Genomic DNA, 27464 nt, shown 5'->3' with positions numbered 1-27464 from the left:
TTAATTAAATAATAAGTTTAATTAAACTAAACCAAAAAAAAAATAATTACGAGTAAAGTGGTTGATTTTAACAAATCCTTGCTATATTCAAGTAGGTATATCGTTGTCCTGATTTTTCACATGAGCTTTTTTAACAGAAGAAACTTTTATATATGGTATGACAAGAGAAATATTAAAAAGACATCAATGCAAATGTCGCGCTTTACTTCGAATAGTTTCCTTCGTGACATATCAGTTTGTTTCTTAATGTTTTCTTAAGATGTTTTCGAACATGAATTCAAGACGTGATTTGCGTCATTATTTTTTATTAAATATTATATTTAGTCGGAAGACCAAATGGGTCACTGGATGGTAAGTGGTTACTCCTCATATACATTGGTGTTGTACGAAATACTAACCATTGGAAATACAACACCAACCTTCGGAACTAAGATGTTATATATATTCTACTGTTACACTGGCTCACCTATCTTCAAACTGGAACACAACAATTCTAAATATTTATCTTAGAATATCTGATAAGTGAGTACGGGATGTGTGCAAGCCCGTCTAGGTTACCTAACTAACTTAACAAAGCCCGTATAGATAGAAGGCAGTTTTATTTAGAAACATTTTTTTATTCAACAGCAGCCCAAGTACATGTAACTGCAAACCCTTTGGACTCCGCTTCATCAATGCCAGCTGGAAGAACTACGATAGTAGTACAGCAACCCTCATTGTCTTTGGACTACGGAGGCTGTTCTACTATTCTTGTGAGGGACGGCGAAGATGGAAGACGAACGAGCAGGGTTTGCAGTGACCACATCCAGCAGCTCCTGGACGTCACCAGCCAATTCACGTCTGAGGATCTACATGAATTTGACAAGAGGTAAGTAAGCTCGCTCGTATTTTTTAAATGAACATTACCTTATTTTTAATACCATTTTATTTCAAAAAGAAGGATTGAGGAAAAACCTTTGTGCCAAGGCTCTGCAGACAATATAACACTACGAAATTCAGTGTCCCATATTTTTCAACTAACTTAAAAATTTGATGTCAGCTTATTCCTTAAATTTTAGTATATAAGTTTCTAATTTTAATTAGATTTCTTTATCTTTTTACCGAAACTGTGTTACAATATTTTTTGTTTTTAGTGCACGCTGTGGTCTCCTCCAATTAGTAACAAATTGTATAAATTACGAGTACATTGATTAATTTTAAGATTTAATTTAATGTAGATATTTTATTGGAGGCTCATAAATTAATAAAAATTGTATGTCCTGCAGAATTGACAAGTATTCATGATTGAAATTCCATTGGGGAACATCATCATCTTCTTCACTAGAAAGAATACTTAGATTTAGATCTTATTTTGATATTTATGTGGTGGTATAAGCTCTTAACATTCTCAAAAGGAGAATATACCTTAGATTTTGGTTCAATTGTACGAAACAAAATAAAAATCTATTTCTACATTTTGATTAACATTAAAACAGGAACTGTGATACAAAGTATTTTAATATTTGTTCAAAAAAATCCTCTCGCGTAATTCATCCAAAATTCTTTAGAAAAAGAAAAATTGCTATTTAATCTGTATCCAAGTCGGTTGTTAAAGAAAGCGTTTTTTCATAAAATTGAATAAGTAAGGGATGAAATAAATTACCGTACAAAGGCTTTGTACATTATTAAAAGAAAATATATTAAACTCGGAATGTTTTTATTTACGAAAATCGATACGTTGTTTACAAGAATTTATATTTCAGAAAGATATAAAATACATTGTTACGAACAACTTACTCTACAGGGTAAATTGTTTTGGCACAATGTATACCTTCTACAGCAGGAGACCAGGAAGCGTTAATACATGAAAGTATAGAGTTGAAAAATTTTATAAGAATATTTTGTTTTGCCCACGACTTTATAGGTGACTAGCAGCTCAAGGTAAAATAAGGGTCTTATATCGTGCTATTTTTAAAATGGCCGACAATTTAAACTATATCTCAAAACATATGCTAAGTTTTATAATACTATATAGAATGTTCGCACTGCAATTATATAAATAGTCATAATAAGAGTTCTATATTAATAAGATTTGTTTCGTAAAACAGGAAACTATTTATCTATATAAATAAAATTGAATTGTCTGTTTGTAATCTCATGTTCTTTCTGTTCGTCTGTTCCGAGTAATCCACGAAACGACTGAATCAATTTTGATGAAACTTTCAATGATAGACAGTTAATATCTTAAAGAGTGACTGAGGCTATGCGTATTATCATCTTGGGAATGACACGATCGCTTCTCCATTTTCAAAAAATTCTTCACCATTCTCAAAAATTAAATAGTTATTTTTTTGTGAAAAAAGTGCCGCTCAGCTTTTTTCGCTAGTTCTTGACTTTCTTTTTTATTTCTTTCTGGTGGATTTCTTAAAGAATAACTTTGACGTATATTTTTTATTATAACTACCGTTTATGCGTAGCCCATAATTTGTGTACACAAATCTAAGATATTTTTCTGTTGCGGTGAAGGTTTGGAATTTATACCATCACGCTGTCCTTTTTTTAGCACATGTAAGTTAGCAGATTGGCAAATAGGTCACCACTGCCGATAGAAATGTCTAATAATATATACTCTAAGAAAACACTAAAAAATCATCCCTTACAAAGCGCCACCAACATTGAGAACTAAACTGTTATCTCAATTGAGCCCGTAGTTACACTTCTTGGAACACTCTTCAAACCGGAACACAACAATACTAATAGTAGGATTACTTTTGGCAGAAGCATACATGACAAGTGGGTGGTACCTACAAAGACTGGCTTGCACAAAGCCCTACCCTACTTCTAATATATTAAGTATTTAATGTAAATAATGTTAAGACGTATTAATTAATATGTATGTATTTGTATGAGAAAATCTATCTATGCTGATAAAATTGAAACAACTACTGAGCAAATTTCAGAAAAAGTTTAAGTATATGTTATGTGAGTAGCTGCAAACCACTTTCAACCGCTTTAAATTTACGTGGCAAGCGTGGATTTCACATTCTCGTAATATTAAATAGCAATTACTAATATTAGTTAACGAGGTGGCGTGACCGTCAACAATGTACAAACCTGTCGGCTGGTAAACCATTTTAACGGTAGTTATCTTGATGGCGAATAAATTTTCCACGTTTCAAACTTAATTCGAAACAAAATTCTTTTATGTAGCACTCACACTGACACGTCAGGTTCGATCAATTTTTTGGCAAAATTTGTAACTCAAAATTTAATCTATACTAATATTATGAATGAGAAACTAACTCTGTCTGTCAGTCTGTGGCTCTTTCACAGCCAAACCACAGAACTTATAACGTTGCCGACCCCAATTCAAACGATAAAATAAATCAAAACGTAATATCATCTTAACAGCAACAATAAACGACCAAACATCCAGCCACTAAACCAACGCTAATTGCTATTTGATTAATAGTTTTACGTTGTAGGTAACAGGGATAAAGCAAATACAATGTTGAAGATAAATGTACAATATTATGATACAAGATATAATTAAAATATATATTTTATGTAAACTAAGCGTCTTTATCAAATAAACACTCATAACTCGTGCTATTCGACTGGACATAATACCATAAATTAACCACAAACAAAAGGGCTTACTTCACAGAGGATCTGTTTTGATCTTTGTTTACAGGAGAAACGGTAATTAAATGTTAATACATCAGCAATTAACTCGTGCGTAAATTGATGGTGACGTATTATCAATCTTCATTGTCCCGGTGAGACCACGTGACACTGACGGGATAACGTCGAATTGTGCTGGATAAGGCCGTCTACATACATCGCCTTTTATGATGGCGGGTAAAATGATCTAATTTTATTTGTAACGTAGTAAAGAATAGTAATGACTGCCTCATAGGATAATAGCTTTATGCTCCATTTAAATGTTACATGGGCGGAGATCTCGGTCTTGGATTCAAAACACAGGTCGGTCGATAAAAAGTTATTGGGTTTTGTAGTTTTTTCAGTCGTTTCGGATTTGTTCGGATTATGAGAGTACCTTTGTTTGTGCACATAATTGTCAACTATAATATGTCCTGAGTAGTTGGTTGATCGCCTTCGGCCCCCGTGGCAGAAATCGGTCCGGACGAAATCACTGCTATTAGTTCCTATGGTGATGGAATCGATTTCTGCGTCTTTCTGACATTCTGTCAGGACGTACATATAGCGATAGGTTATTTCCATCCTATTACATAAAATGAGTAATTCTTATCAGTACAGTTATTTTATGTATCTCGAATACGGCTCTAACGATATTCCAAAAGTGCAATTTGTCACAATAAACCATTTCTTTACAACCGAAGAAAGCTGTGTCTGATTAAAGTCAATAATTTATATCAACTTTTAACTATTTACGTTCATTCGCAATCGGAAAAGAAACACAATTAATGGACGTTGCAGACTAAAGTGGAGATGTGCAGGACACACCGCTAGAAACACTGACGAAAGATGAACTGGTACCCTAGGGACGGAAAACGAAAACGTGGAAGACAGGTAGCACGTTGGGAAAACGATATAATTAAATATGCAGGGATAACGTGGCAGCGGATAGCGAGTGACAGACATAAATAATAAAAAATGGAAAGACATGGAGAAGGCCTTTGCCCAACACTGGGTACGTTATACTGTGTAAAAGCCCTAAGGAATGGTGAATATATTTTACAGTAGCAATGTCACCAGGTGGCCCATTCATCATTTGTCAGTCAACAGTACTATAAACAAAAAACAATCCAAAGTCTGACTTAAGTGACGTTAATAAATATTGTCCTTTACAAAATGCTGATATATTGATTGATATTTATTCGTGAATCGTCAGATCTCGATGAAGACAGTGTTATTCAACACTAAAATTAAAGTAAATAAGCATTAACGAACCGTTTCTTATTAAACAGTCATATGTTGAATAATGTTATTTTGTCAGTATAAACTCTATTTTACATTTTTGCCCAAGACTTTGATTATCAACTTTTATCGTTTTAAATATAAAGATATATAATATTATGTACTACCTCACTGAATATATATATATATTATTCTGTTAAATGACGATTCAAAAGTACTTGTAAAAGCCTAATTGAATAAAGTATATTTTGATTTTGATTGATTTTATGTTAAACGTAACGATGTCATTGGTTTCCGTAACTTTGTTGACTTAAAATAAAAAAAACTATTTTTGGTTTTTATATATCTGCAAGGATTTGCTTCAGTTTCTGGGATAAAGGCTTATGTTGAATTGAGTTTATCAAATTCATCATACTAACAAAACCATGAATAAATAAATGATGTAAATAATATAATTTTATAAATTTCTTTATAACGAAAGCAATATTACTTTATCTCACTGTAAACAAGAAACCGAGTATGAAAAGTAATAATCGGTATTTCAGCGATGTTTGTGGTTAATGGAATGTCAGGAAGGGCGACTATTTATGGAATGGTTCCTTATCACAAACCCTTATTCGAATTATCTTCTATATCGTATTTCCGTGTTATCTACAGCTGTGCTTATGAAAACAAATAACCAATCTATGAATTAATTTAGCAGAAATTTTGTAATAATTATTTTTAGCTGTCTTTTTTTATTTAATATAGTTATGATAGTACTTTATATAATATTTAAAGATAATCCTAGCTTATTATCTAACTTAGCTCTTTTGATTATGATTCAATAAGTGTCATTATATAATAATAATAATTAATCAGTGGTTATTGGTTAATAATCTTTATGCAATTCATATATTTTATAACACTTTTTTGTTTGTCTGTATTTATGTATCTAAGCATATACATTTTTTAAGTAACACATCAATATTATTTCATTTCAATGTAACAGAGCTCGCTTAAAATATTTTATATTAAAAAAAAATTCTTAGATTGTAGCATTATGAATTTTATTTTAATTTAACGGTCTGTTTATACTTATTTCAAATAGACGGTATAAAATATTATTAAGAAAAATATAACGACAGTCGTGTAGCAGCAGCCGTTTATTAAGTGTTTAGACTTCGAGAAGGCCTTATACTTTGCACACACTGATAACTTTTTAGTCAAGAGACTACCTGGGGTAGAAGACTACCTGAGTCTTCTACAGACTACCTTCTGTATTTTTCCAAATAACAATTCAAAAGATTTTGTGTGTAATATACATATTCTAAGAAACCCTAAGATTAATTAAATAAAAAAAATAACACGAGTGGCTAACCTATACATCTTTATTTATTTACAATCGAACACAACTACCGATAGTATATAACTTTAATCAACTACACAAGAATATTGCAATACATAGAGAGTAAATAAGTATATAAGAATAGTAAATATCACGACCGATACGAACAGACTCGAACCTAATCGACCGACAGACAAACGAACATTAAACCCGTTACTAAGCGCTGTGCCGTATTTTTTAAATGATACTTATTTAATTTTATACCTATTTTCAAGTAAAATACTACTAAATACTATGTTGTGCATATCATGAGTCAACGTATGGTGTTTAAATATATCAATATTAAATTAAAATTGAAACCACATTCTGGGCTAAACATCAAACACGAACTGTAGAACAATTGGAGTACTTCAGTTGATTATAAACTATGAATAACGTAATATACAAAAAGCCCTACATAAAAATAACAATTAACTAACATATATTAGAAGCATAATAAATTTTCATAGCTAATAACATATTAAATTGAATTTCTCGTTTACGCTTTTCAAATGTAAACGCTTTGCACAACATCATTAAAAACCGCGACGCGTGTAAGAACCCTTAGCCGTGAAAATTATGTATTAACTCTGTAAATACACGATAATTATTGTAAGCGTGGCGTTACCCACGATGAAGGGTTATTACACGCCCTTTGTCGGTGAATTTTAGCAGAAAATTTTTGATCAAAAACAACATTATAATATTATTCGGTTTAACATTTTGGAAGTATTGAGTACAGCGAATCCAATCTCTATAATTGGGCTTTGTGCATACCCTTTTAGGTAGATACCAATCATCAGATATTCCACCGCCAAACAGGAATACTTAATTAGTTGTGTTTGAAGGTTTAAAGGATGAGTGAGCCAGCGTAATTACAGGCACAAGGGACATAACTTCTTAATTCCCAAGGTTGGTGCATTGGTGATGTTTCGTTCAGCTCTAACGTCTATAGCTTGTGGTGACTACTTATTATCAGGTTTTGTCAAATGGATAAAATTCATACAAAATTCAATGCACTGTAAAACATGAACCGCTAAAAGATGAAATTTCTTAAAATCCTTTCTTAAGTTTGTAGTAGAACTCAATATTAGTTGGCTATGCGTTTATAGTCAGTCAGAGCAAACGATTTGTTAATTATTATAGATTAGGTCTGAGTACATTTTGTATTTTGCCTCCTGTCTGACGTAAATCTTCTTGGAGCTTATTTTGCGTAGGGATTTGTTTCCCCGCGCCGTACAACTAAGGCGCTTAAATACACGATTGCCTTGATCGATGCGCTTAACGAAATACCCTTAATCGCCTCTTACCCCTGGCTCAGATGGGGTGGTTCAATTCGAATCCTCTGGAAATATAGGACGTTAATTAATTCGATAAACAATTTACCAACAAATAATTTCAAAGTTATTGTTTAAAAATGTTTGTTAATATACGAGTCATATTACATTTAAAGACAATAGAAGAGCTTGGATTTAGTATTCGTTGATCCTCCAATGCTTCCGATTTGTTTACCGGTTTTTTTAGTAGAATCTACAAATCGAAAAGGCTTTTCGTTTAAAATAACGATTCAAAAGTGTTTGTAGGAGCTAGTGTTTTATTGATTTTGACAAATAAAATGTTTTGTTTATAGATACGGAAGCCCACACCATTCTCGTTCTCAGTCTGTCAAAGCGCAAAGATCCCGTACGGGAGAGAGACAGCTGTTAGGCCTGCCTCAGCAGCGCGCCAGAGTCGCATCCATGCCAAACACTGGCGTCGAAGAAGAATATTACAGACTAAGGCATTTTAGTATAACCGGTAAGTAAAACGTATCATTTGATATTATCTCAGAAGACCTTTGAATGTACGGTATCATTAGCAGCCAGGGCTAGCGATCCAGGGTCGAAGGGTGCGCTAGAGGGACCTTGACTTGGTTATGAACGAACGGCTTATAGCGCCATTTATTTTTTATCATTGTTTATGTTAACGCCGAAGTATTATCGGGGGATCAAATGGTGAATGAAACTAGGGAAGCGCTTTCAAATGGTCTACAACTATTATTTTATTTGGTCGGTTTCACAATTATTATTTTTATGTCTGTATGTTTTGCGTTGGCACCACTGGCCTTTATAGCGTCACAGCGGCATATATTATTTATTTATCGAACTATGTTTTGCTGTTGGCCCTAATGGCATCTACAGCGTCACCGGGCGGGGTAGATGAGCCGAACTACCCAAGACTTGAGTTATGAACCCACTTAAGGGCTCAGAATACGCGTGTCTTAAGGGTGCCTCCTGTGAGGCCAGACCTCAAAGGGAGGGTAGGATCTCACATTACACAAATGTCAGTCTACAGTATATATACCCAGTAACGTATATCTAGACAGCGCGATTCAGAAAAGTGGCAATTTTAATCAGCGCCATCTATTGCTACCGGGTTGCAGCATACGCAATTATAATGTCATCAACATGGAAATGTGTACATTATAAAAGAAGCTGTCTGGAAAATGAATGCTCTGATATATCTAAACTTTAATTACTGTTTAATTACTTGAAGAGTTCAAACAACCTCTGCTGCGTTTAAACAAATATGCAAAGGAATATTTGTGTGTCAAAGGTTATTATGCAATGAGTGAGTTCAAAAGATGTATTTTTAAATGTTGAAAAAGAGTAACTGAGTTACTTGCCGGTTCTTCTCGGTCGAATCTGCATTCCGAACCGGTGGTATCTTCACTTAATATAGTTTTTTAAATGACGATTCAAAAGTGCTTGTAAAAAACTACTTGAATAAAGTATATTTTGATTTTGATAGCATACCTTGGGTAAAAATATTGCCTCCTGGCTATTTTTCTAACAATAATTTTACAGAAAAATAAACCGCTACACTTCTTTCGACGGTTTTCGGTCAGTTCTCTTTGATTTATTAAATTGGTATCTAAATCTTAATGGGTATTTTAAATGTCATAATTTATTTTAAGCGTATCTAATATAGTTTTTTATGTTAGGTAAAGGAGTTGTCAACAGAGGAGATTCATTGCGTTCACGAAGATCACGATCCAATACGTCGGTGGCGTCGAGCGCGTCCAGCACGGAGGCTGTCACAAGAGCGTCTGCGCCCTGCTCCTTAGCGTCTTCTAGGTAAGATAAACATTAATATATTTCTGATAGACAAGATTTTTCAATTGTTAGAATACTTAGATATCGAGATACTTATAGATCCTGTAGAAAGTCGCAGGTTCATATCCGGTTAGCACCATGGTCGATAATCTCGTAATTTGCGATGAAAGACAATATTGTAAGAAAACTACATGTATACTCATATAATTGTAAATATAATTCTTCCACATATACTTATGTATTCTTATGTATTAAAAAAAACCGAATCATTCAAACGGCTGTTAACCTTCAACCCTCAAAATCCACTTCATCAGCCCTAAATCACCACCGTAAGTCTATGTCTAATCATACATTTTTTGTTTAACAGGGATTCATCTGCTGGTCTCAGTACATATCGAGTACTGGTACTCGGAGGTCCGGGTGTGGGCAAGTCGAGCCTAGTTGGGCAGTTCATGACGTCAGAATATCTTCATGCCTATGATACTAGTATTGGTAAGAATTAACTTCATAGTCTTAAAACGATGTTGTGACGTAATTAAATAAATATAAGAAAGAACCGGCACCCCTTTCACATCTAATTAGGTCTGTTTTTCAAATAGTTTTTAAATAAAATAAAGAATTACTGCTGTACGTCATAGAAGAGGAGACTTTTTGTCCCATTTAAGTACTAAAATAAATTTACATAAAACTTAAATTGACGATATTGACTATACACCGCGTTTCGGAGGTTTTAGTGTAAAATATAATTATATACAATGCAATTACAAGAGGACAAAAGCCAAACAAACAAGATTTGACATAAAATTGTCGCGATATCATTGGTTGGATGGATTTGTCAAAAATTGCCGTTTTGAACATCCACGAAACTATTATCGGAGAACTTTCGAAGAAAATTGAAAATAGATATAAGTAGATAAGTGTTTCATTATAAATAAAGATCTTTATTTCTTTTTGTATACAACTCGCAATTTCACCCGCTTTATACCAAGACTATAGACATGACGTCAATTTTATGTCATTATGAATACAGAAATCAAATTAAATATAATTTTAAATAAGTACACTCTACGAGCAATATTGATTCATAATTTTAAAATATTAGTTTAAAGTTACATTCAGTTAGTCGGCAAGAAACTCAGTAGTTAATACTTTCCGACAATTAAACTAATAATATATTTTTTAATGGAAATATCTGTAATTTAATTCGAAAAAATTTGAAGAGGTTTTAGTAGAACAAGACAGTCTAAAAATGATTATCTAATCTAAAAAATTGTCTTTGATAGAAATAACTTTATTATACACAACTAGATAAAAACCCGGCGCTCGGGTAAAAAAAATAAAACTAAACATATACGGAATATCATTTATCAATAATTTATTGTGGATAAGATTCCATCGAGTTTAGGGTCGCCCCGCACAAATTTATTATTTAGAACACATTTACTGAACGCACCCGTAAACGTCAAACATGGCCGTCCTTTGGACTGACCTGTCATGGAATTTTATGGATTTGATATCGAAATATCTCGATTAAACGAATTTCGCGGATATATGTCGTCGATTAAAAAAACATTATTTTTTAACAATCTATAACTGTTTATCTATCGTAGAGCTGCACGAAATTATTAATATAGGTACTAATATTATAATCTGTCTATCTGGCTGTTTGACATCCACGTTAGAACACTGAATCCCGTTTCATAACAAATTGATGAATTTTATTATGAAGCAACAAGCTAAGGAAGGACATTGAGTCCTTTTTTATTTAAAACCTATCACCGCCATATGCGAGCGAAACCACACGCGGAAACTAGTTTAAAATATATTAAATTACTTTTTATATCTATTTCTGATGTTCAATTAAGCAAATTATTAGACTCACTTTCGATCAAGCTTCTATCAAACAAACTTAATTTCGTATTTAGCGTCGTGGAAGACATTTAGTCTACACACCAAAGATCAAAGATACGAAGAAGTCGGGCAATTAGGCTAAAGACGACGGATCCACAAGTATGTCTCATCGTGAATAGAAATTGGTTCATGATGGATGGCAATTAAACAACTTCGACTGACTAGTCTGACGAAAGTTTGTGAGACGTCTTAATGCTTGTCTGGTGATGTGTCGTAAAAACTTTGAATAGTAAAGTGCATCTTAAGGAAAAACTCATTTGTTGGGTGGATCTTTTAGTTGAAGTCATAAATTTTATTGAATTTCCTTTTATCCGTTGAGACATTCATGACGGATTTAAAATCGAAATCCTTTATTCAATATTTAGAAGCATTACACTTACCTAAATACAACTTCCACATGACTCAAACTGTCAAAAGAAACTCCGCAGATTTTTCATCTAAGTTTTTTATTTACAATATGATAAAGGAATTGTTAGAAGGCGCCAGTTTCATTACCAAATTCCTGATAAAAAAAATTTGATAAAAAACGTTTTAAAAACTAAGCGAAATTTTTCGGCCGCAGTTTCCATTATATTATTAGTCAATTGCACTGAAATGGGCGAGTAAATGAATCCGCCTATAAATTAATCTTAACTATCCGACATTAAGGGTCTATAGATGTGTTAATTTGAACACTAGACTCATGTATCATATAATAATAAAGCACAATAGTTAATGAGTAAATTAGTTACATTAATTATGGAATCGAGCTATGTAGGCCACTGGAAGTTGACCGGCCAATATATAAATAAAACTATGCACCTCTGAACAATGTACTGAAACCGTTTTGTTTCGTTTAGCAATTATTTTGCCAATAAACTATACTTTATATTGCGGTATGCGGTATATCGGGGACGAGTGGTCTGGTTTAATTAAACTTGACGAAATTTGTTATGGCCTCGTGGACTTAGGTCGATGATGACAATCTTTCTATTAAAAAATATATAACATAAATTTATTCAAAATTTATTTTATTTATTATAGGTAGGTAGAGGCGAAAATGTGTTACCTGATTATAGGTACCACTTTCCTAATAAGTACTTAAAAAAAATTTAACCGTTTCAATTAATGCCAAGCCTAATCATGGGAACTAAGAGATAGAACTTAAAGCAGATAAAATTTGAAATGATTACGAACTCAATTTTTTTTTACGTTTACTGTCACTAGTAATCGTTTAGTGGCTTGTTATATGGCCACAGATCCCGAGGTCCTTGATTCAATCCCCAGGTCGGGCTAATAAAAAGTTATTTGATTTTTATATCCAAAAATTCTCAATAACAGCCCGGAGTCTGGAAATGTGTACACTCCCGTGCCTCGGAAAGTACGTGAAGCCGCTGATCCTGAACCTAAACTTTTTCCGGTCGGGTCAAATTTGCCGTTCCGTTCCGAATTATGAGAGAGGCGGAACATTACGACAAAATATTATGACGGAATAGTTGGCTAGCCTCCCTTGAGATTGGCATAGCCAAAATCGGTCAAGATGACATTATCATCATCACATCGCAGTTGGTTAGTCATCTTAGAACAGCTGCTGTAGTCGGGATCGGTCATAATTTCATCAGATATGTGTAGGTACCATAGAATAGTCCTCTAACGTCAAAAAGAAAAACAATTTCCATATTTCTCCTGAATATTTAATGTCTAATAATACTATGAGCTCTGATAATGTTATTATTCTCAGATGACGAATCGGGAGAGAAGTCTGTGTGCGTGCTGCTCGCTGGAGAAGAATCAGAGATCACATTCCTGGATTCACCACCTGATAATGCAATCGTAAGCTAATTCTCACTTAACCAAGTCCCGATAGTGACACCATCTCACACAATCATTATACGGAAAATTATATGTTTGAATTATAAAGAAACTGAACATCATAGAGTCAGAAGCTATGATACTATGACTGGCAAATCGGCCAATTGACGATAATTGTACCACTGCTCATAGACATTGGTACTTTAAGAAAGATTAACCATTTCTCGTCCAACCAATGCGCCAATGTTCTTTGTGCCTGTAGTTATACTGGTTCACTCACCCTTCAAATCATAACACAACAATTTACTTATTATTACTGTTTGGCAGAAATATAAGATGATTGGGTGGTACCTATCCAGACAAGCTTTTACAAAACCCTACTGTAAAACTATTGGATTTTAAATGACTACTACAAAGAACCGCTAAGATTTTAATCGTGAAATTTTGTCAAAGTATTAATGCGTCGTCAGAGCGACAACACAAATATATTTTTATAACAACTCGATGGAAAATGTATAAAATAATATTAATTGGAAAAATTTAACAAAAAAAAATTATTTGTACAATACGTCTTCGAAAAATAAAAATCTACACGTTTTCAATTTAAAAATTCTCATTAAACCGATGAGCTTGATTAGGTATTCTCAAGGTTCACGATATTTTCTTTTTAAGCCGTTGACAGTTTTTAAAATTAAAAGCAAACTTCCAATATTGACTTGTCTTTTAAGCAGATTTGATGTAATAATAATAATATTTTTTCCGACTTTGCAAAGCCCTAACTGGTTTCAAAAATTACAATCTAGAGAAAGTTATTTAGAAGAGACTTTTAATAAAAGAAGTATTCCCATAAAATAGTCAGTTTTACGATATCAAATAAAATGATCCACAATTATTATTACTTAAAGCGTCTATAAGTTATGTCTTGTCTAGGAGCACCGAGTTTGATGTGCTTATTGCTACGTCACTGTGGTCGCAATCGTGTGTACTTTAACAGAGCCTGTAATAATTTATAATATTGTCCCATTCGTGCAGTCGGAAGGAACAGCGCACGGCTATTGTGTGGTCTACTCAACAGCAGACCGGACAAGCTTTGCTGAAGCTGAAAGACGATTACAAATATTATGGGCAGCGGGACATACGGCGAGAAGAGCTGTCATCCTTGTCGGAAACAAGGCTGATCTGGCAAGATCTAGGGTGGTACCTACAGATGGTAAGTATACTTTTAATTTAAGTATACTGGGAACTTCTTGGGAGGCTTCTATCTGGCTTAACCTCCTTCTATGTACGGTGCTGCATGCTGCAACTTTTTTCTTTAAACTCACAAATCTGTTCACTCTCAACACTGATCTGTGTTGTTTGTGCATTTGGCATACCCAGACAGTATTGCAATCGAAACTTTAGGATTACAATTTTGGTTGCAGTGTTCAGTGTAATTTTTTTGCGATATTTTTTTGTATAAAATATATCTTTGGTGAAAATTAAACTGCTTAGCTAGTTCCGAATGTTATTCGGACAAACTGCCTTTTCTAAATAAGAATTTGAAGAAATATAACATTGATTTAATGTCTCCACGTATTTTATTAATATTATGCTAAGCCTGGGGCTTAAATGGTGAAATAACCGTTGCACTTACAGGCACAAATGGCATCGCATCTAAAATCTCGTGATTGGCGGCGCATTGATTTAAATTTTTTATAATACAAATGTCTTCAGGCAAGTGACCTCTCGCCGTCAGTAGAACCATTTGCTCGTCTGCCTTTCTAAAGTAAATTAACAACGTATAAACGAAACAGATTGTCCAACTAGTAAATGTGACTGATGTATAAAGAGCATGCTTATTTACATTCATTCATCAAGCTTCATTCCTCGATGGATAAATGATGCCTATTAGAAATTAAGTCACAAGATTAGAACTATAAATGTGAAAGTTTCTAAGTTGGAATGTTTGCTACTGAATCAAATAAAATATCTCAAATTATATCAATTTTGGAATAGAAAAGAGTAACTACTGAGTTTCTTGCCGGTTCTTCTCGGTAGAATTTACATTCCTAACCGGTGTACCTAACTTAATATCTAAGTTTGTTAAATGACGATTCAAAAGTTCTTGTAAAAGCCTACTTGAATGAAGTATATTTTGATTTGATTTGATTGAGCGTTAGCCTATAGCCTGCCTTAATACATAGGCTAATCTAACATCTATCAACGCAACATATATGCAGGCAAAGTTGTGGGCTAGCTAAACAATAACAAATATCCTACGTATCCTAAATGTATCCATATTTTTAATCTTAACGCGAGACATTCAGAACGTTTTAAAGTATTTCTAACTTCTTATTGGTGTAATGGCTCGACATAAGGCCGCAAATCCAGAAATTTTGTTCGAACTCCAAATCCAAATCTCCAAATCGGGCCGATAAAAGGTAGGCTTTTCTGTCCAAAAATATCTCAATTAAAGCCCGAATTCGGCAAGTAGGTGTGTAGACTAGCGTGCCTCCGACAGCACGTAAAGCCGTTGATCCTGCGCCTGAACTCATCCCGGTCAGATTTGCTGTGTTTGCGTTTACGCTGTGCATTTTAATATATCCGGACGTCGTGACCGAACGACATCAACACCAATTTAAGCCCCCATTGCACATGGAGCCTAATTTAAATTCTGTTTATATTAAATCCCATCAAAATCTGTTACAAAGTTTAATGTTAATGTAACAGAGTTAGTACGTGACACGTCCGGCTAGCGTTATCAAATTATATTGGAACCGTGTGACCAGTGTACGCTGATAATATTGTTATAACCATGATTAACTAGGTTAGGGCACTGAAGCTTCCTTTAATATTGACAGCCTAGATTCAGTAAATAGATACTTTAAACAATTCAAACAGAATAAGTGTAAACATCTGTTTTAGGTATTTTTCATTAGAGTTATAATCTCAGTAACTGCGTCGTTGGTAGACAGTATTGGACAGAATGATAACCTGGGTTCAATACCCGGGGGGTCCAATAAAAATATTTAGCTTATTTGCTTCGAATCTTTTAGTAGGTTGTATTATCCGCGTTGCGTGGCGTTCATGCTTGAGACTAAGAGTATATAGACAGCCTTAAAATACAAATGAATGTATATATATATATATATATTTACGAAACTCCAACACTAAGGGGGTAACACTGGGTTGAAAGTTTGTGTTATATTAATTTCGCGCGGTTAAAGCTGCAGGTTCAGCTAGTAAGATTATATTTGTTAAATTTATTTTATCAAAAAATAATTGATTTAAATCAATTTGACGTATAGGACATTTTAAATATTCAATTTAATTTAACACTTCTCATTTTTTTATCTTGTTCAATTCAATTCTATTGTCAGTAATGGCTTTAAGTTGTTAACTTATTTTAATTTGAAGCTCTAAACGTCATGACAACTGACAACGCGTTGTTATAATTAAATCTGAATTCTATACTGTATTGTATCATTCACAATTGTGTGTGATAAATTAAAAGGCAATTAATTTTTAATATCATAAGTTCAATTTAACGGAAATATATCGTTATTAATGGAACAATATCACATTCAAATGTTAATTTGTAAAAATATATCTCTTTATTTAATAGTATTGTATTAGTATTTGAAATACACAGACTAAAATATTATTAACATAAGAATTAATAACATTAAGTGCTTAAATATATACAAATATTAATTAAAAATAGTTACTGTATAAACGATGAAGCCTTCTCTATATATTATGTATAAGATAACATTCACTCACGACACAATATACTTACAAAAATATTATTTATATACACGGTAACATTGATCACTTTGATAGAATCAGTGATAATCATTGTATGTGCACGAGACGTAAGGGTAACTTTATAACGCCAAGTTTCCGACTCCGCAAAGTCAATAGATTCTTCTTGGGGCAAGGTATCCGTTTCTATAATAAAAAACCGCAGATATTTTTAACTTTGCCGATTCATAAATTCAAATTATTCGTAAAAAATTCATTGATGAAGAAGGCATATAATTCAATACATGATTATACAGATGATAAAAAAGCGTTGAGCTAATACTTGTTGACTTCCAGGCAGGATGTTTTATGTACGTATGTATATAATTGTCAACAAGTATTCGCTCCTCGCCTTTCTGTCATCTTTATAATCCTGTATTGAATAATATGCTTTTTTTATTAATGTATTTTTTTTTTCAAATGATTTGAAATGATGAATCGGCAAAGTTAAGTATAAACCTCAATGGTTCATTTTAGAATTTATCCACTGAACCTTATGGACATCTCTAGAATGGGCCTTGTTACTAATATTATAAAGGATAATCGCTATGGTAGCGAGGCAGCCTGATTTTGTTTTAAGAAGAAATCACTTGCGTACCAAATCGGTAATCCGTTATCTACTATACAACTACTAGAAGATTGATTTCATAATTACTCTTAATCAAAGATTGTTATACTTTGTTTTGGAAATGGATAATTTGTCGTTTTCCTAGATTTGTACACTAGCTATGATGACTTTTGATGGAGGCCACCCCGCGCCATTAAATACAATTTTAAGCAATTAACGCGCAACTGTCAGAGTGTTAAACTTTAACAAAGCGTTAACTCGTAAATTAGAACTTTCTAATTAAAAACTTGTTAAGTAAGAACGCGCATTATTCCTTTATCCTGAAAGTATTTCAGTCTTTGTGGCTTAAAAAGTTGTTTATACTTATTGTTTGAATGCTATTGGATTAAAATTTACATTATACTCATCTGTGAGTCTGTGTAAATGACTTCCGAATTTTACTCTACTACTGTCTCACGGCTTCGACGATTTCCTTTGAAATATTTAGGCAACTCACTGGGTACGAAATCATAAGGCACTTTCGTTGTTTGCAAAAAAATAGTCAGATTCTACTGCAGAGTTTTTTTTTATGATATCATCTTGAATTACTTGTTGATCTAGATTCTCGTAGCTAAATTATAGCGCAGCCGATTCCGAGGGTCTGATTCCTCGGGGCATTGAAATGTTACATTGTTTTACTGCCAGTAGAAATTCAGTAGCATTCCAGAATTTGGAAGATTGCGTCTTATTATCTTGGTAAACACTTAAAGCTATTAGTTCTTCAACTTTTCTTGGTCTAGTTAGATTTGACGTCAAATCAGATTACAAGAGTGAAGTAATAAAAAGTGAATTTTTGTTTGCGCACTTATTGGTACACTATAACCTATCCTATGGAGTTTAGTCTCTCTTGACAGTTCGAGATAGCCCAATGGTTCGTACACCGAACCGTAACCAAAGGATGCTAGGTCAAGTCTTCATTTTGGTAATAATATCATCGGAAACTTATGTCGGTGACTTTGTGCAAACCCCTCTGGATGGATAACATCCACTGATCGAAGAATTTAATTTAAATATGAGTACCCGGTAACTACAGACGCAGGGGACATAATATCTTACTTCCCACGGTTGAGAAAGTATCACCGATGTAAAGCATTGTTAATATAGGTGATTTCCACTTACCATCAAGTTTGGCTGCGTATTCAAAATTTAAAATAAAACCGCACATTTTGGATGGACCTCCGCCACGGTAGTTCCCCTAAACTCGGAGTCATATCCTCGATAGCGGAGAATACATTGCCCAGCGGTGAGAAAACTGACATTATTTGCGCATGCTACATGATACATCGTTCAAACGTGACCCAATTTTCATACGCAAATTCGTAAATTCAGTTCTGAAAGCAATTTATTGATTTTCATTTATAAGCTTTGAAAGTGATTAATGCTGTAACTATAAGGCTTAATTGGTTTAATTGATTCTAACAATTTAGACTCTATTGTTATTGCTACAAGATTTATATTAGATTGTAGGTTATATAACGAAATGTTATTGTTTTTTTTTCTTGGAATTAAACGTAGAACTGTAAGTAAATATATCAAAAACTATTTATTATTATGTCGTATTAGAGGTCTAAGTCGATCTATTGCTTATTGGAAAGCGGTTTGTATCTGAACGGTTTGAGCAGACCTTTTTTATATTTATATAAAATCAATAATAAATATAAATAAATAAATATTGGACAACATCACATACATTACTCTGATCCCAATGTAAGTAGCTAAAGCACTTGTGTTATGGAAAATCAGAAGTAACGACGGTACAACAAACACCCAGACCCAAGACAACATAGAAAATTAATGAACTTTTTCTACATCGACTCGGCCGGGAATCGAACCCGGGACCTCAGAGTAGCGTACCCATGAAAACCGGTGTACACACTACTCGACAACGGAGGGTGTCAATAATGGTTTAGTAAAATTAAATTCTGCCACAACTACCGCTATAGTTATAGTTTTTTTATTTGATATTAATTTATTTTCAATTTATCAAGCAACTCGAGCGAGTTTTATGTCGTTTCGTTATTTTATATGATCAAATTTAATATTAAACTACCACCAGTTCAGAATGCAGATTCTACTGAGAAGAAACGGCAAAAAACTCAGTGGTTTTACATCAACCGCATGTAATAATTGCCTTGCCTTGCCGTTTCTTCTAGCTGGAGACTTTCCAAAAGTGTGTTAATGTTAAAATATTGACGATTCGAAAACGCTTTATTGTCAAGTTTACTTGAACAAAAACCATTTGATTTGATTAGATATTAATCATGTACAATTTATATATTTTGTATAAAAATCAACGAATACTAACATTATATTTAACAGGAGGTAATTTTGAATATAAAACACTGACTGACCGACTTTTGGTCACCTTTTTTAAACTAGCTAGAGCATTCTTTCGAATATCCACTAAAGACTAGCGGTCCCTACACCGTCTGTACGTGGGACAACTAGTAATAATAACAAATTAAAATTTTCAACCCTCTGGGGTGAACGCTAGGGGGTTGAGAGGGTGAAAAGCGTTTTTGCTTATAACTTTGTGAAAAACTTTGTGAATTGTTAGATGGTTGAAAATTGGACAGAAGGTAAATAATTATAACTTACCTTGTTTTAAATTTCAACCTTTTTTGTTTAATGCAAAAAAAGTTATTAACAAAAAAGAATGTTTTTGAACCTTTGTTACACCTCTCTCATACACATATTTCACCCTCTCAACCCGCTAGCGTTCACCCCAGAGGGTTGAAAATTTTAATTGGTGATTATTTTATCGTCCGAAACCACATATCAAAAAATCATAATGATACTAATTACTTGACCTTCACGGGCTTTATTGACTGGCCTAAACACAATCGCTTGCGCATACTGCCATTACGCCCCAAAGGTGGACCAGTCTATGTGAGCATCCATTTCTAGGGGAGCCTGGGGTACAGTGACGTTACCTAAACGAGACGAGATCTAGACGTTTTGACACCTTAGTCAAGGAAAGATTTACTATCTCCAATTGTATACCAGTGATAACGTACTCCTTTCATAACTAGTTACAATTTCTGTTAACTTTAAAAATTTCTGTCTCTAAACCATACAGTATCACAAATTCCTCTAACATAGAACTGATGACCATTTGTTTAAACTAAAATTAAAGGAGGACCTAAAATTGAACCTTGTGACACTCATTATTAGCACAGATTCATAAAACTCGATTAAACAAACTTGTTGAACTTACAATGCTTTACCACAAAGTTTAATATACTCGCATATTAGTATAATATTATGTTACGATAAATCTTTTTAAGATAATTTTCTTTGCAGAAGTCTCGTGTCTTTATTATTATAGGTATATAACCGAGCAACTGTATTTTAAGTTGATTTGTATGTATTTATTCCGTGAGGCTTGGGTATCTTAATTTTAATATAATACTTTCGCCAGCTGTTACAAAAATTTACAATTCAAACCGTTTATAGAGCAAAACACCATTTCAGTTGCAAACAAAGTGGTTACGATTAAATGGTTTTTATTGCAAGCTTTTACTTATAAGTTACTTGAATTATAGATATATTAAACCAATTAAAATATTGCAGTATATTTAACAGAATCTACATAAAAATGCAATTATAAAAAAAAATCGTTCATCGTGCAATTGAAAAAGGAGAACTGAGCCAACTGTTCAGGAGACGTCGTATCGGTCAAGTTTAAAGCACACAGGGGCACTCCCTATTCGATTACTCTCAAATTCCAAAAGGAGGGCATCCAAATGGGACACCCATCGAGATCAGATGCAGGACCAACTTCGCCTTCCGAAGCTCACCGCTAACTAACAAACTCCAATGAAAACTGAGAAAATGCTACATTCTATAACAAAATCTTTTCGTGTCAGCTATTAGACAAATGGTCTATTTTCACTCATGATAATTTTGTTGTGTTCCGGTTAGAAGGGTGAGTGAGCCAGTGTAATCACAGGCACAAGGGACATAACATCTTAGTTCCCAAGGTTGGTGGCGCATAGGTGATTTAAACAATGGTTAATACTTCTTACAGCGTCTTTGTCTTTGGTGGTGACCAATTAACATCAGGTTTTTATGTCTTAAATGTAATGCTGATTTAATTTATTTATTCAAATAGAAAGCCCGTCTTATCTTTTATCTGTTTCTTTATAAATATTTGATCGAACGAATTGCTAGTGAAGGGCATCTCCAAGTATCTAACCTAACAATCACAGCGAGATAAGAGAAGGGACCAACGCACTTTGGATTAGTATTGATGTGACTATACAGTACTTACAATATAAATTGGGTATTTAGTAGCAAATTTTGAAGTAGTTTATTAATATCCCAATGTTGGATAAATACCTTGGTAAGCAAACGGTTTGAAGCTAACCACCGCGCTACTCCAATTCAATTCAAATTCTCCTTATAATGTTTTCATTACCACCGAATACGGTATGAGCACGCTGAACACGCTGAGTGAGGTACGAAAATATAACTCAGCTAATTATTTTTTTACAATCGACTTCATTACTAGACGTATAGTACAGTAAAAAACTGCCTGTAAATGTCTGACTGGTCTTTCAAAGTCGCCTCCAATATTGAGTTTGGTAAAACTACTTGGTACTTAACCATATATTGGATGAAATTCTGCCACTTGCGTACTGATACACATTGCAGCTGCGAGGTGAAATATACTCCAAATCCGCTTGTCAAGAAGATACCTTTTTTCTTTGCCCGGTAGTGGGATATTTAGAGACTTATTGTAACCACCGGTAAATATAATCGTTTTAATAAATTATTTGAATCATAATAAGAAATAACCAAGATAAGTTAATTTGAAAGACCCTTAATAACAAAAATCTTGATAAATTTAATCTATCATCTATAGTCATCTATCTTTCGTATTAGAATATCTGATTGCATCGCAGTTCCAAAGCTTAAGCAAATAAGAATGAACTCCATAATTGGCGGTCCTAATTTTTTCCACAAGGGACATCGTAAATGTGCGGAAAGGGCCCAAGGTCGAGAGTTATGGGACGTCCATTTGAAACCAATTTATTCTACATAGTCATTGAACATATATTGCTATGAAGAGCACTTAAAATCTTCTCTAGTAAATATTATGATTTGAGTTCGTAGCTCTTTAAATTTTCCGTCGCTCGACAAAGACGAATGATATGTTTAATTGGTGGAAGGGCTTTGTGCAAGCCCATCTGGGTAAGTACCACCCACTCATCAGATATTCAATCGCCAAACAGCAATACTTAGTATTGTTGTGTTCAGGTTTGAAGGGTGAGTGAGCCAGTGTAACTACAGGCACAAGGAAAATAACATCTTAGCTCCCAAGATTGGTGTAATGTAGGGAATGGTTATTATTTCTAACAGCGCCAATGTCTATGGGTGGTAGTAACCACTTAACATCAGGTTGCCCATTTGCCGGTCCGCCAACCCATTGTATAAAAAAAATGAGTATGTTAGAGAAAGAGAGAACAGATATTATCAATTTTTGCAATCGTACCTTTTTAAATTCGGCTTACCTGCGACCACTGACATTGAACCTAAAATGTTTTCGTAACATAATGGGAACGTGATCTAAGAGCTTGAAGAAACGAGACACTTAACGTGCTGTATCACTTCATTGCTAGACTATGAGTTTGGTATTGAGTGGATATTTATTGGTACTGGCTTAGTTGAAGTAGACTTTTAAAATAAGGTGATATTTATATCATACTTTTGCTAGGTTTGATGTCATATGTTTGCTAATCTTAATAAAAGTAACAGCATATAAACGTTTACAACTGGCCAAAGCTCTCCTCTCCCTTTGGGGAGAATGTTTAGAGTTTATTCCCCACGCGGCTCCCATGTAGGTTGGTGGATACACATGTGGCAGAACTTCTTTGAAACTAGACTCATGTAGGTTTGCTCACGATCTCTTCCTTCACCACCAAGCACGAGATGAATTTATTATAAACACGAATTAGGCTCATGAAAATTCAGTGGTGCTTACCTAAGTTGCATTTTTCGGTTAAGATGCACGCGTACTTACCACGGGGCCAACCTGGCTCAAATTTTGCTAAAGATAATTGCTTAGAATTTTGGACAGGATAGTAGTTTAAAAAAAAAACAGATATTAGACATATTTCTTTCGAAAAGTAGAAACCACAAAATGCTTTGTCTGATGGTAAGTTTTCAAGGTCATTGACACTTATAGACGTTAGAAAAGAATAGCTGAAATAATGTCATTGAATATTATTGCGCTGTAAAGCGCTTTTTACATTCGGTAAATGAAAAGGCTATTTTCATATTAATGTTCCAGATAGCATTTTTATCACAATGGCTAAACGAGAAAGTATTTTAATTATAATACGATTTGAATACAATTTAATGTATACGGGTCACAGCTTTGTAGATATTTTAATACGTTTTGTAGCGAATTTAGTGCTTCGTTGGGTTGAAACAACGTTGCTTTTAGCGATATTGTATCGTAACGTTTTATGGAATTTCACGTTCCGAATGGATATATAGGGCTTCGTGCGAGCTCACCTGGGTAGGTACCACCCAACATATTTTACCGCCAAACAGCAGTACATAATATCATTGTGTTTCGATTTGAAGGGTGGTCCTGTTTAATAAAGGCACAAGGGACTTAACATTAGTTTCCGAGGTACACTAACCTAATCGGCGTTAGTGCCTTTTGGCGGTGGTGCCTTTTTCAGTCTGCCAACTTTAAATGAAAAAATATGTACTATTAATAATTGAGATAGATTTTAACAGTATGATTTATATTACTCATACATAAAATATACTTAAAATACGACACAAAATGAATAAGCTTGAAATTCACAATCAGAGTGTATGTCATGTTACGAAGCTAACACAACTAAAAACGTATATTATTGAAACGTTGCACTGAATTTATCTTTGAAATATTATCTAAATAAACAAACATGAATTTAATAAATATAAAGGTGTTAACAGAAGGAATATTTCCTGGTTACAGAGGGAAAAGCGCTTGCGACGTCGTACGAATGCAAGTTCATTGAAACATCAGTCGGCATCAACCACAACGTGGACGAGCTGCTTGTTGGACTACTCACGCAAATCAGGCTGAAACAGCAGCACGCTGAGCGAGTCAGGTACGAAATTATAACTCAGTTATGTTTTTACAAGCGACTTCATGACTAGGTAAATATTCCACAAAAAAACATCAATTACAATTTTTAAGAATATTATTTACTTGGCGGTAGAGTTTTGTGCAAACCCGTTTGTCTGTGTAGGAACAACCCACTCATCAGATATTCTGCCGCTAAGCAGCAATACTTAAGTTGAGTGAGTGAGTCAGTGTAACTACAGGCACAAGGGACATAACATCTTAGTTCCCAAGGTCGGTGGCGCATTGGCGAAGTAAGGAATGGTTATTATTTCTAACAGCGCCAATGTCTTTGGGCGGTGGTGACCACTTAACATCAGGGGGCCCATTTGCCGGTCCACAATTGATTACATAAAAAAACAGATGTCTTACTGCTCATGTCAAAAGTCCTGGCTTATTGAGAAGAAATTTCAGAGTAATGCTAACAGTCACTACTCTGCTCCTAGGATCGCTTAGACTTTACATGTGGCAGATTTTCGTGCGTTCTTGTCAAGTTTTCTCATGGGATGAATTAAAAAAACATAAATTAAGCATAGGAAATCTCAGTGCTCGCTCGAACCAACTTGAACCTACAATGTTCGTTTTTTTTTATTTATGTTGCCTCTGACATGTTGTCCGTGCCTTTGGTGTAACTTATATTTTTATTAGTACAGTGTTAATTTACAACAACAAGAAATAAATCTTTAGTTAAATACATGTGTTCTAGCTAATGCTTGAAGAGTGAGTAATACGTATGTGTTGTCAAATGTTTCAGAAAACGTAGCAGCTCTCGTAAGAACCGCAGTCGTGCGCGCTCGCCGTTGGAAGCGGAGGTGACGCCGGCGCCCGCACCTGCCTCCGCGGCCAGCACGCCCAGAAAACGCACGCGACTGTCAGCCAGTGTGAAGGTACCTTGATAGGAGTACTGTTTGCAAGACAATTTTTATTACGATTATATTATTGATTATAAACTTCTTTATTACGATTAAAATTTAGATGTAAAGTAACTCGTAAGTAATTCTATTACTTTGCACTGATGTTGTTAGCGACGTTACCTACCAAAGGTCTATTTCGAGACCACTAAAAATCAGTGTCAAACGGCATTATTGACAGAGCTAATACTTTAATTATTTAACGAGCGACTCTATCTCGTAATTATTTAAACTGTTGCATTTTCTGTATTGTTAGGTAGTTAAATTGATCGATAATAAATTAAATAATAAGTATATAATATTAATATACTCGTATGATGTTTTAGCGGAAAGCAAATGTTAACCATAATGTTTTAATGAGTAATTATGAAAATTCTCTCCTCAGGTCCGTGGTCTTCTCGGGCGAGTCTGGGCACGTGACTCCAAGTCTAAATCTTGTGAGAATCTCCACGTGCTCTAGCACTCAGTCGCCGAGCCCGTCGCCTGCTTTCCATTCTTCGACTGTGCCGCAAACTACGCCTAGAGTAATCCTTGATCCCTACATCAATTAGCGTTATCCCTAACTCTGGGGTAGAGCGAGTCTATCTCCAGTCACCCGGTATTGGCATCATAATCATAGCAAAATCCTAAAAAACAAATATACCTAAGTCATATTCAATAGAATTCATTCGCTCTGAATTCCTGTGTATTCAAAGTTTGTAACATCTGTTTGATATTGTATCTCATTATGGCGCCCCGTGCCACCCGCCTTGGACGGCTCATTTCCCTCTACCCCAGTAGCGGCAGTTTTTGTAGCCATAGCTTATTCCCTGTCTACGAAAATCATTTGGTTCCTCTCAACGCGTATCAGAAATATTGAGTTTTAAAACTTCGTAGGGTGATATCAGTAGAAATAATTATTCCAAGTAATTTGATATTGTGAAAAAATCGAATTAATTTAAAACTAAAATGGTAAAATCATATGAATTACATTTAATAAAGTATTTTATTTATATAATTGGCGTATTAAACTTGTAACTTATATTCTATTAATTTTGGTGTACGGTCAGGATCAAAATACGCTTTTCGCTAAAAAATAAACGCTTGCGGCAAATTGACGGGCCGGCGACATTGTCATATTGACATTAATAAATATTAAGAGAAATTAACTTGTATGTCATATATTACGGTATTTGTTCCGTAAGAAATATTTTGGAATTTAAATATAAATGCAATTTTTATAAATGTTACAAGCAACGCCATCTTTTGGACGACTAGTCTTTTAAGTTTTAATATTATTTACTTAGCTTTTTGAGAAAATTATTCTGAAAGTGTTTTAAGTCATTAAAAAAGTATTAATAGAAGTATTCGAGAGTCTAGTTATTATAATAAATATATGTGATCCTATCGTGTCTCCTTAATTTATATTTCAAGTAGATGTTAGATTATATAATAAAAAAATAACACGTTCATTATAAACTATTATTATTAATTACATTAAAAAATAAATCATTATTATTATATAAAATTATACATTAATGAAACGTGTATCATTATAATATGTCAGCACATTTAAAATTAGAATGTATTCGAAAATAAATTATCTTACTAATTGACATTTGAATAAGTTTTGTATATGCATTTATTACGTATTATTGCATTTAATTATCAATGAATTATTATCAATACATTTAACTAATATAAGAAACATTGTACATTTATTGAAAGGTCAGACATATTAGTGATTGCATACAGTATTGTAAAAATTTAGATTATATATATAATTATATTATAATGAAGTAAATCATCTATTCTTCCAATTTATATTTTGTCTTAATAATTTATTTATTAGAGAGATTCTTCTAGAAATTTCGATTCATTTCTTTGTTAACTTTATAATTAATTTTATAGATCTTCCGAATCCTTCTTGAGCTGTTAAAAAATAACCAAACGGGTCCACGGCTTCGAAATGTAAGCTAACGAATTAGAGGTAGAAATATAAGGACTTATT

General features: G+C 33.7%; 1 protein-coding gene across 2 annotated transcripts in view; it reads left to right on the top strand.

Annotated features, from left to right (window-relative positions):
* Positions 1-26067, top strand: part of LOC113392859 (uncharacterized) — a 156418-nt gene extending 130351 nt beyond the window's left edge. The window contains exons 5-13 of one of the 2 annotated variants that reach the window (XM_064219052.1): positions 631-868; positions 7878-8044; positions 9231-9363; positions 9710-9834; positions 12974-13065; positions 14077-14254; positions 24414-24549; positions 25318-25450; positions 25860-26067. In XM_064219052.1, coding sequence (XP_064075122.1) covers positions 631-868; positions 7878-8044; positions 9231-9363; positions 9710-9834; positions 12974-13065; positions 14077-14254; positions 24414-24549; positions 25318-25450; positions 25860-25934 — 1277 coding nt within the window. In that variant the 3' untranslated portion in view covers positions 25935-26067. Of the gene's footprint in view, positions 1-627; positions 869-7877; positions 8045-9230; positions 9364-9709; positions 9835-12973; positions 13066-14076; positions 14255-24413; positions 24550-25317; positions 25451-25859 lie in introns of both variants that reach the window. The other variant, XM_064219051.1, reaches the window with a different exon arrangement.
* Positions 26068-27464: the final 1397 nt, after the last annotated feature.

This window comes from Vanessa tameamea, chromosome 25, assembly GCF_037043105.1.
Source record: "Vanessa tameamea isolate UH-Manoa-2023 chromosome 25, ilVanTame1 primary haplotype, whole genome shotgun sequence".
NCBI classification, from domain to species: domain Eukaryota; kingdom Metazoa; phylum Arthropoda; class Insecta; order Lepidoptera; family Nymphalidae; genus Vanessa; species Vanessa tameamea.
The sequence above is the reverse complement of the archived record's forward strand: the minus strand, read 5'-3'. Positions and strand labels throughout refer to the sequence as shown.